Source organism: Fusarium tjaetaba, assembly GCF_013396195.1.
Source record: "Fusarium tjaetaba strain NRRL 66243 chromosome Unknown NRRL66243_c0000126, whole genome shotgun sequence".
Classification (NCBI taxonomy): Eukaryota; Fungi; Ascomycota; class Sordariomycetes; order Hypocreales; family Nectriaceae; genus Fusarium; species Fusarium tjaetaba.
In genome coordinates, this window is record NW_023501322.1 from 56,947 (window position 1) to 68,474 (window position 11,528).

At 49.5% G+C, this 11,528-nt stretch overlaps 3 protein-coding genes across 3 annotated transcripts; all 3 read right to left on the reverse strand.

Annotated features, from left to right (window-relative positions):
* Positions 1–357: 357 nt before the first annotated feature.
* FTJAE_6510 (aspartic-type endopeptidase opsB) lies at positions 358–2,700 on the reverse strand (the record flags this gene model as incomplete). Its single annotated transcript, XM_037353130.1, has 3 exons — positions 358–1,876; positions 1,931–2,225; positions 2,283–2,700. The coding sequence occupies 3 exons, from the start codon at positions 2,698–2,700 to the stop codon at positions 358–360; spliced, it is 2,232 nt and encodes a 743-aa protein (XP_037206421.1).
* Positions 2,701–4,312: 1,612 nt separating this feature from the next.
* Positions 4,313–6,773, reverse strand: FTJAE_6511 (threonine aldolase; the record flags this gene model as incomplete). Its single annotated transcript, XM_037353131.1, has 2 exons — positions 4,313–5,108; positions 5,746–6,773. 2 exons carry the CDS (start codon positions 6,771–6,773, stop codon positions 4,313–4,315), a joined length of 1,824 nt encoding a protein of 607 aa, XP_037206422.1.
* Positions 6,774–7,066: 293 nt separating this feature from the next.
* On the reverse strand, positions 7,067–8,704 carry FTJAE_6512 (uncharacterized protein; the record flags this gene model as incomplete). The annotated part of the gene is made up of 4 exons (XM_037353132.1): positions 7,067–7,799; positions 7,846–8,125; positions 8,175–8,593; positions 8,649–8,704. The coding sequence occupies 4 exons, from the start codon at positions 8,702–8,704 to the stop codon at positions 7,067–7,069; spliced, it is 1,488 nt and encodes a 495-aa protein (XP_037206423.1).
* Between the last annotated feature and the right edge of the window lie 2,824 nt (positions 8,705–11,528).

Here is an 11,528-nt window from a genome sequence, read left to right on the forward strand (position 1 = left end):
TACTGTCATGGTCGCTACTGTCATGGTCGGATGAATGCAAGCCGACAGTTTCGGGAGAGTCATTGCTGCATTCAAGTCACATCTTCAATTCATCCAAATACATCACAGAGAGTGCCTCAATCATACTGCATCCCCACCAAACATCACTAAGTTAATAAGGCTGTCATAAAAAGTCAATGTCGTATAAATACATCCAATCGATGTAAATATCCAATCTAAGAATAATACGCTTCTAGAAGCAGACAGATACAAAATAAAAGGGGAAATATTATCATCCCATATCTACCATCGCAAAAAGTATCTACGCTTCACCTTATTAAAAAAGTATTAAATGCCTCTCATCCATTCATCTCCTTTTTACAGAGCTGCCACAAATGCGCCAACGATAAACGCCGCAAGCCCTGGGACGTTCCATGCGCTCGCGCCGTTGACGATCGCGGGGCTGGTGCCCGTTGGCTCAGAGGGTGTTGAGTCAGCGGGTGTGCCTGTTGGCTTGACGACGGTGGCGACAGTGTTGGGGGGTTGGGCGTAGACGTGTGTGGGCTGGTAGGTGTGAAGCTCCTCGAGAGGGTTGCCGCCGGTGGGCTTGGAGGCGGTGCCAGTGGGCTCAGGGTAATCTTGTGTAGCGTGGCCCTTGGTGGGTTGCTCATAACCTGGCTTGGTGTAGTGACCTGTGAAAGTACCGTTGTTGTGATTGTTGGAGCCAGGAGGTCCGCAGGTGGTGCAGTGGCCGGGAATAGGAGTGGGCTTGGGCGCCTTGACGACCGATGTGATGGTGACGGTGCGATATCCCTTGGTAGTAGCCTCCTTGCAGCCAAAGTTTCCAAAGCCGCATTGGATAGCTTCGGGAATGGTGAACACGCCGGTGGGTTGCTCGGGGTTGATGATCTGCGTGTTGTGAACAATCTCGGTGGTGACGTCGCCCTTGTTGCAAGAGCCGGAACCGGGGCAGGATGTGATGGTGTACACATGGGTCGATGTGAGGGTCGATTTGACGGGTCCCTTGGTGGGCTCAGGAGCAACGCCTGTAGCCTCGGAGCCGGGGCAGTACGTTGTGAGAGAGGTGATGATCTCGGTGGTGACATGGCCGACAGGGCAGTCGGTGACGCTGGGAGGGCAGGCAGTGACCGTGTAGACCTTGCTGGTTGTGACGGTGGAAGTGATGGTTGTAGAGGGAGCAGAAGTAGTAGGGAGAACATAAGTGTTGCCAGATCCGCCAGTAGAGGTTGCATTAGGCTTGGAGGTGGTGAAAGTAGTGTTGGAGTAACGAGTAGTAGAGAAGGAAAGGGTAGTATCGGCAGTCGTCTCAGCAGAAGAAACGGACTCGGTGACAGACTCAGAAGCAGTCTCGGTGGAAGTAGGAGCTCCAGAAGTGGTGGTAGAGTCAGAGCCGCACTCGCCAACCAAGTCAGGCACGGCATCGGGACCAGTGCCGATAGCGACGAGGTTAGTACCGCAGTCCTCGTTGTTAGCGAGCCAGACATTCCTGTTATCCCAATCGTACACGACATAGGCAGCGCGGAGGAACGTGTCGCCGAGGACGGGGAACTCATCGTCCTGGAAGACACCGAGAACGCAGCGGTCGTCGTTGTGCCAGATAAAGTCGGCGTACGGGACCTTGATGACGGTGTTGCCGAACTTGAAGTCGACGGTGCCCTTGAGATCGGCGACGGAGCAGTCGACATCGACGTAGGCGCCGGGGGTTCGCTGGGCGGTGGGGAAGGCTGCGACGATCTTGTTGAAGATGGCGCCGGGGAGGGCGCTGACGGTGTATCCGCTGTCGAGGAGGACGGGCTGGCCGTTTGTCTGGGAGAAGATTGCGTCTTCGGAGCCGTCGTCTTGGATGATGCTAATACCGTCGAGGTGAACCCAGTAACTGGTATTGTTAGACGGGCGCACTCGTCAATTGATAGAGCGCGAGGGGACTTACCGGGTGAGACCATCGGGGGAGGACTCGGCGGGGATGATGGGGCGCTTCTCCAGACGACCGGTGTATTTCTTGGTGTCGAGACCGCCAAAGATAACGGCGCCGCGATCGCTATCGAGAGTGCGAATGTCGAGACTCAATGCGCGACTCTGGATAAGGCCCTGCTTGACCATGCTGTCAATCACGAGAGGGTACGGCGCATCCCAACCGTTCAGATCAGGCGCAGCGCCCATGATACCAACGCTGGTAAAAGAACTATCGTACGCGACACCGAAAACCTGGTTACGAATATTCGCAGCTAAATCCCGTCAGCACAAAAAAAAACCCATGTCTCAGCGAGGAATGCCAGTCTCACATCCAACGACAACATGGTCGTAGCCATAGTTCCAATAAGCATACCCAGTGCCGTAGACAACGCCGCCAGTAGTGTTGAGGTTAACCCAAGTGCTACTCTCGCCGAAATGACCAAAGGATTGGCAAAACGCGGGCTGCTGCGCCTTGGAGCACACGGGGTTGACCCAGAGCTCTGCGGAGCCCGTGTCCAGATTGACGGTGACCTTCTGCCCCGGCGTGCCGAGCTCGACGTCAATGCTGTAGAAGAAACCGTTCTGCTGGCTCTCGAGAGCGACTTCGTTCTGGCGCTTGGTCACGCCTTTTACGACGGGCGCGCCGGTGGAAACCTTGAGGGGGAAGCGGATAAGGCCATCTTCTGTGGGAGCGACAGCGTGAGCCAGCGCGGGGGCCGCGAAGGCGAGGAAAAGAGCGGACAACATCTCCAATCAATTGAGACGTTTTGGTTAATCGGGAATAGAGGAAGAAAAAAAAAAGAGACAGGGGAAGGAAATAAGATGGGAATTTGTTAACCCGGCGTAGAGAGTGACCGGGGAAACGAAACAATTATAACCACCAAAGAAGATGGTGAATTGGAAGAGAGGTTGGAAGGACTAAAAATGGAGAGGGCGGGAATTTTTCTGTGTTGGTGCCGTTTGTTTCTATATGAAACCCAAGCTTGCACTGCAACATGCAGAGCTAAGGGGGCCTTGTCTTGGATGATCTGTGCCTGGCGCTAATCTCACAGGGAGGGGGGGGGCCTCGTGTAGCGCCAGGTCATTACAAGCGGGTTCTTAAAAATAAGATGACGTGGAAAGCAAAAAAGAGGGGAAATAAAGAAAAGACAAAGGATGGGAATATTAAATATCTTTGTGGATATATACAAAGCGCCCTTTGTTTAATCTCTCAGCTGAAGGGTTGTTTTATCTGCAGAGGTGATAAATACGAGACTCCCTTATGCGCTGTTCCCTTGTTAGGGGTCACGTCAGCTCCGCAGTTGAGTAGGTGCGGGCTTAGCGCCTTGCCATTATGAGATTAGCTATCCCCCCCGCCGTCGTATGGAACACACACACGCAGTTAAATACGGGGTCTTGTTATTTCCAGATCCCACCCGATCTTGAGTTTGAAACAGCGCACGGGATGAGCAGCTTTCCCTGAATTAAACGCGTCCCGAGACATTGACACCTCGGATCCCGTGTTTGTCTTGCAGAGGTTGGGAATAAGGTCACGACAGATTTGTTGGTGTACCCGCTGGGGAAAAACGGCGTGCAGCGCCACGTCGACTCCCGTAAGCTTTGACGAAATGTCACCCTGTCGATGCAAGCCACAATCTGTGGTGCGCCGTTGGGTTAGTGGTGCCGGAGAAGGTTATCGCTGGTGGTTTGATTGAGATCAGCGAGTTGGATGGAGGGAAATGAACGGGGTTGGGTTGGAGGGTGTTACACCGTTGTAAGCGCAGTTGTCGATTGACAGTCTTGCTGTAGAGGGATTGGTGTGGAGAGAGGGATTGGTTGGTGTTTTTGTGCTCGGCCGAGATGGTCGGGAGATGGCGGGGCGGTTGGGAACCTGACGATCTCGAGAGCGCTTTTTAACATGAAACGGTAGAGCCGCATTAGCTCATGGACATATCTGTGAGGCTCGTATGTTAGTATTCTGTATATATAAATAAACAGACATTGCGTTTAGAAACCTTGAAAACACATTAATTCTTATTTATCGCGGAGACGCTTTGGATGAAATGCTGGTGAAAAGCCCGCTGGTCAGATCCTGATTGCAACAGTGAATCAATTCTTGTCACACAAAATAATCAGTGTTTGACTCAACCTCTTTGTATAACCCCAGCCATCGAACCAATTCTGCATCAAGACATCCTCTAACATGATGTTTTACGAGATAATAACTTGCAACGTGAGACCGAGACATAGACTCATGTGTCCGTGCTACCCTGCAGTTCTACCCGAGCCCATGCTGTGAAGCCTCAATGCGACCGAGACACGTGTTGACCATGAGACCAACAATCTCCGATCCTCAACAAGACACTCCAAATAATCTTATTCATCTCCCGCCAACCCACCACTGTCTAGGGAATTCCATGCCCCATTTTCGCATCAACACTCTCAACTCATCCTCCGTCCCCGGCACAACATTAATGAGAACCCGTCCACTATCTCCCTCACTCATACAAGGTTCCGAATGCACAGCTCCAAACTCCCTGCCAACCTTAAACACAGAGCATTCACCTATCTCAGCTGCTTCTGCACCAAAAGGCTCAAGTACAGTAGCTAGTTCATCGCGCACAGCATCTGCTGCAGCTGCACAGCCAACACAGCGAATTGACACACACTCATGCTCCGTGCTTGCAGCGTCACGAGCGGATTCTTGTGCTTTGCGTGCAAGAGGTTGATGGGATGCTGGTATGAAGAGCGTTGAGGGGCCGAGAAGCGTAGTGCAGATCTTGAAGTCTGTTCCGGTGGGTTGATGATGTTTTTGGTGTTGTGATTTGAGACCTAGGCGTGTACCGGGGAGTATATCTTTGGCGAAGAAGAGTTCGTCGGTATGCCATCTTGGTTGATCAAATTCGCGTGTCGGCGTCGTGGCGCGTATAGTAAGGAAATAATGCTTAAATCCCTTGTCGAGGAGAACACTCTTGATATAGTTCAGAAAAGGGTCAAGTCTTGAGCGAATAGGGCCAGTGAAGACTTGGCTCTCAAAGTCGTACAAGTTGTCCGGTAATGATGACTTCGAAGGGTCGAGGAGAGGACCGCAGTAGCACCAGTAGGCGGAGCGCTTGACGGTTATCGAGTCTTGGTGTTGATCGGCATCGTCAAGATACTTCAGAAACCCGAACTCCCTGTCAGAATATGTATCTACGGCTGTCATGATCGTTATATGAGAGGACTAGTAAGGAGAGGAATGGGCAACGTTGGTTGAGCGGTCAAATGGTGTGAATTCTTCTCGTCGCTTACTGGTGACTAAGCAGGCATGAAGCCGAAAGAGGCCTCATGCAGTTGGCTTGTGACATCTAAATTTGTGGACGATACTGTAGTCTAAGCTGAGAAGGGGCATATACTCGCTGAAATATGTATCCGTGAGGTCAGTGAAAGTATAAATTACGCTCGATGAGTAGGCCGAGGAAAGTCCCAATTCAAGCTCTTCACAACATACAACCCAGTTCATTCACACAACGAGGAAGCGATTCGGCGGGCACCATTGAATGAAGATTTTGGTAGCGCTTGATGGAAGAGAGATATAGGAATGAACAGGTATCGTTGTTCTACATACAACGCTGTCAAGATCTGGCACATAAGACATCGAACTGTTGCCTCTCTTCAACTTCCGGACGCAAGTACGATGTGATGATTTGATTAGTTGGTAGTCTATATTAAAATCTCATAAAAACATAAAACACTATTCTCATAGAAAAATCCATTATTTTTTTCAATGCACAACTCCTCTATCCAGTCCAAGAATGCACCATCTCCACAAACCTCTCAACCTGCGCCGCCTCAGTAGCCCACGTCGTCAACAATCTAATAACAGCCTCATCATCACCACACTTTTCCCAAACATAAAAACTAAAACTCTCCTTCAGCACATTGATCAAACTCATCGGCAACACCGCAAAAACCTGATTCGTCTCCGTCGCAGCATATACTGAAAATCCTCCCTGCGCTATACCGCTCGATAACAACTCAGCTGCCAAGTTTGCCTTGCGCGCTAGTTCAAAGTACAGATCGTCTTCAAAAAGCTCTGCGAATTGTGCGCCGATGACACGCCCTTTTGCGAGGAGGGAGCCGTGCTGCTTGACGTAGAATTCGAATTCTGAGGAGAGGCGGGCGTCTTTTACGACGACTGCTTCGCCGAGGAGGGCGCCGTTTTTGGTGCCGCCTATCCAGAATATGTCTGTGAGTTCGAGGATGTCGGAGAGGGTCATGTCATTTGCTTTGGAGGCGAGGGCGGTGCCTATGCGAGCGCCGTCGAGGAAGAGAATGAGGCCGTTCTTTTCGCAGACTTGTTTTATAGCTGCGAGTTCGGCGCGAGAGTATATCGTTCCGATCTCGGTGGCGTTGGAAATATACACCAGTCGCGGTTTCGCCATGTGAGGAAAATGCCAATTGTCATCCAGTGCCCGCTCGATCGTCGCAGGCGTGAGCTTTCCATTATGCGGTGTGACGTTGATGATTTTGTGGCCGCTTGCTTCTACTGCGCCTGTTTCTCTCGTCACGATGTGCCCGGAGCTAGCAGCGATGACGGCCTCGTGGGGTCGGAGACATGCGGCGATGGAGATGGCATTGGCTGATGTACCGCTGGGCACGAAGAATATCCCGACGTCGTCGCGGCCGAGATGGCGACGGATTCGCTGCCGTGCGAGATCGCAGTACGTATCGCCTCCGTAGCCGGTCTCTTGGGTCGTGTTGCTGGTGATCAAGGCCTTGAGAAGAGCGGGATGTGCACCCTCGCTATAATCGTCCATGAAACTATAGCGAGGAATTGCGGTTGGTATTTGGGACGGCATTTTGACGATGGATTAAAATGGTGTAGATGACGGTTGAGATGGTGCTGTACTAATTCTGGCATTTCTATATAGATGATTTCATCCCCACTCGATGATCCACAGATGAATCACAGAATCGAGGTGTTAGTAACTGACGTGTTAGTCAAACCCATCGTGGTGGGTCGTTTACTCAACATTCCATTACGCTCCCCGAAACTTTACCAAGCCCAAATGCGCTAATAATGCCGTCCTCACACGGTTATCGCATCATGTGAGGAGCTTAAAGATAACGAGAACCGGCCCGGTTGGTTGGATCACGGGGACATTGATATCGTATTCGCAGCGTCGAGGGAAAAATCGATAAAGCTTCGATAAGTCTCCACAGTAGAAGAGTCGAGCGGTTTCGGGTACGTGAGGATCTTTTGATACTTTGGCTTCAGCGGCATTCCCGTCGCCGTGACATCGCTGGCTTGGTCCCAGAGCTCAGGATACTTTTCGAAGAATGCGGGGTCGATCTTGTAGTAGCCCGCGCCCTTGTCCATGTTCAATTTGTTAAATGCAGCGCGGGCATAAGCAGGTGATGAGAATAGTGTTGAGATGTCTGGGGCGGGAAGCATGGCGATTGTGTTTTCGGACTCGGATGGTGCGGAGGACATGGTGTTGATGAGGTCTGTCACACGTACGTAGACCGTTATCTGCGGGGCACCTAGGACGAGATCTGACATGAGCGCCTCGACGACGTAGCCGGTTACAGCGTCGCAGAAGATTTGGTCGATGTGGGGATTTGCAGAGTGTAGCTGGATTAAACGATCGCGGATTGTAGCGAAGGGGATCCAGTCGATGATGCCGGGGTGAGGGTTCTCGAGCTGTGCGGGTGTAGGGCGGTAGCGCGGATGGAGTTTGTTGAAGGTTGCGGAGGAGGGGTAGAGTTGCCAGGCTGTGAGCTCGATGATGTGGTAGAAGCGTGTTTTGGCGTACCATGCCATTACGTCTGGACGGGTCATGCTGTTGAACATGGATAAGACCATGAGGACTGGTTGGTAGACACTGAACATGTTAGGAGACTTGAAGATGTTGCGAGGGGGATGTATACCTCTGCACAGGATTATGACCTTCTGGAACGAATCCAAGGGTATTGAGCTTATTCTTAAGCATTCGTTGAAGTAATTGGATATGATCTGAGAATGGCGAATTGGTAAAAGAGTAGTCTTTCCCAAGGACTAGACTTGACTCGGCTGTTGCGCTGATGGCGGTTAGATAAGGCTGCATCCCCATTTGATACTCATGACTCCAGATGTTCGGGATCTGAGAGTAGAATGGGCTTGTGCCGGAAACGTTGATGAGCTCTGATGAGATGCCATTGTCTGTTGATGCTGGAATCAATCGTTAGCCTGGATTCATAAGATGAGTGCTGATACTCACCCGTGACGCTTGATGATGAAAACGACGGATCAAACTCCAGGATCGACGGATCAAACTCCAGATCAATCGACTGCAACGCAGACTCTTCAACAATCCGTTCCTCATTCCGATTATTTCCATTCAGCTGCTCATCTCTTTCTCTCTCACTGTCCCTCTGCCGCTCACCCCCCTCACCACTCGCAGTATCATCAAGCGTCTTAGCCACCGAATCACTCAACAACTGCACCGACGCCATCATCCGTGACATCTTCGTCTGCACATCAATCAACTGCTGTCTCAGCAATTTATTCTCCTTCTGCAGCGCTTCTACGCGCTCACTGTCAGATCGCTGGTCTGCGTTCACGCGGTTCTTGAGCTCGCGGATACATTCTGCTTGTCTGCGACGAAAGGCTCGTTGCGATAAGCGATTGCGGAGTTTTCTACCTTTTTGTCAGCGAGGATGGAGAGATTTTCGGGGGCTGGGGGGAGACGTACTTTCGTTCTTGTTCTGTCAGGGTGGTGTTCTTTTCGTCTGGGTGAGGTGAGTCCATGATGTCTTGTCTCGGTGTGCAGATGCTCGCTCAGCTTGACAGGGCTTGGATCTGGATCTGATCCCGGGACCGGCATTTGAGAGTTGGAAGTGGAGAGGGGCTTGTTCATTGGAGGGTGATGCTTGGAGCGGCCTTTTGCGGTTAGGAACGGTGAGTTTGGGCCGTCGTTGGGGCTCTTCCCCACTGAAGCTTTTAGGGTTGGGGAATAAGCCGCTGATACCATGAGTCTTAAATTATATTTATAATATATTTTATTTAATAATATATCTAAATATTATATTTAACCCCTAAATTATCACGCTATATAAATAACTATAATCAGGACTATATACTAATTTCTTTATAGTTTAAAAGAAAGCTATAAGGTATAATAAAAAAGAATACTCTATTACCTAGACATTCTATACAATCTTTATGGATGATGGCGGCCTATAAGGTTAAGCTTTAGGCTGCAAACACAGATAATGAATGACAACACGATATTTTTTTTCCCGATATAAGCTTTTACCCAGAAGCTCTATATAATCTTTATCTCGCGTTCCTCCCCATCTTTTAAACATTTATATATCCTGTCAGCTCGCTCGCCACAATGAGGCGTAAGCATTCCAATACGTTCATAAGCTCCAGGATGTCTCCTCGATGGTATAGTAACCATAGCCCTAGGACAGATATGTTCACGACCTTCTAGATCTGGAGAGAACTCGTAAGACCCAAGTAGAATTAGTGTAATAACCTGCCCTTCAGCTTCTTCTCTGCCACGGTCCCAGGCACAGCTGTAATCTAGCAACAGTATGCTTGTAGGGTCTTCTGGATAGACCTCGGCGACAAGTGTCCAGAGGATAATATAACCATCTTTGACAGCTCCCATTTCGTCCTTTCCATCTGGGACGCAACAGGAATCAACTACCTTGGCATACTTCGTTGACATGCTTTGGTAGTTAACTGGAAACTCGAATTTAGCCGAAACAGGTTTTTGGTTTTCCAAAGTATACCCCAGCGCAAACGGAGACCAAGAAGGTGCCCTATAGTCTTTCCAAGGGTGTATCTGTTTGAGTGTGTCAAAACGTATCCATATTAATGAATCCAAAATGTCATCTTGCCACAAACCCGCAAGGTAAACTCCAGCGCCTCGAGATTTCCATAGGTGTGCAAGTCCTGATAGGGCTGGGAGTCTGTCAGACTCATAGGAAAGTTTCAAGCGACAAAACGCTTCGAGTAAGCCAATCCAAGACCTATGTAGTGTGACCGAGCCACTGTAGTAGTATTTGGAGAACCTAAAGAAGTGCGCACCTCTCACCAAGTTGACGGTTCTTTCTTCTTTCGGTGCCTCGTCAACTTCCATACATTCGCATTTAAGAGAATTAATGCATTCCCATAGTAGCTCATTGCTTGTAAAATGCACTATTCTCCTTGGTAATATATTTTCTTGCAAAGCCCAAGCCCGGTAATTTAGCGGTGAGTGTGTTACCGTAGCGTGGTGACGCGCGAATGGCCCATGTATGCCTAAGTCCTGAACGTATATCTTGGAAACAGTAAAATCTGGGTTTCGGATTTGTCCTGTATATACTGGCGTTTCTGTTAAGGGCGGCGGAGAATAACCGGGACCCTCTTTTTGGTCCCTGCGATCAAGAAATCCTTGACATGAGTCACTTGCTTGAGTTGCGGCGAGAACCAGGTAAGCATCGCGATATATAGATGCCATCTTGGAAGACTCAACCTGCCAGTCGTTGATATCGTCCTGCACGATGCAAAGCGAGTCGATCCAAAGGTAACGGATGCCGATCCCGCGAGTAGCTGTTACAGCATCTTGGAAGTTCATTGGAAGATCCTGGAAATTGATTCCTTTCTGATGGTCTTGAAGCGTAGAAGTCGTCGTCTTTAGTTGTATACCGGTATTCCCCCAACAGTGGCTGAGAGCAACATAGGGGGCCACTTTGTCTGAAGAGATGTGAAGGAATAACTGCTTTGCTGTCTCAGTCCCAACGTCTAAGACACGTTTCGGCAGTAGCGAGTCAGAGACTATGCAGTCTTTGTGACTTGAGTTACAGTCCTCTAACCAGCCAGCTAGTAATGGCCGATACTCGTCTCGGCGATTCTTGAGAAAGAGATTCCCAGGCCGAATGAAATCCCAGGCAGGCGTGGGTGTGCCACTGAGATAGAACAGTCTTGATACCCAAAAGATATCTTCGAGGTGCGATTTTGGTTTGAAGATAAGAGTTATAGTCCCTGGAGTGTCGTTGTTAAATTTGATTGACTTTTCTCTTCTGTGGTAGCGAAGTGCGGTTTTTTCGATTAGGAAACATTTAGGACATCCCGACTCTGCGCTCTTCTTAATCTCTTCTACCTCCACAAATTCGTTGCCTTGACATACTCCGTTGCATTGTACCGGAGTGTTGGGCCAAGATATATCGAACAATTCCATGATGCGACAAAAGGACGAAGCGCTTTAAAGAGACACTGCATGGATAAAGCAGCAGTTAGAAATAATCGAGGATGGGGGTGACATCAGTTAGCATACAGAGTATAAAACCATACATTAAATGTCTCGTTTATGCCAAGAGAGAAGCGGGCTTTGCAAGGCCTGGGTTGGCTGATCTCCCTATATACCGCTCGCCTTACTTCATTGGGCAGCAACACATCAATTGGCTATGCTTGAGGTCGCACCCCGCCTTCAGGCATCATCAGTAGGACTTGGAGATACTCCATCAGGTGTTACCCTGTGTATAATATATCTAATTCTCTAGTATCATAGACCTGCCCTATTAGCTATATAATCCAGCCCCTGAATATTTATTAATATATAACTAGTACTATATTTTACTAT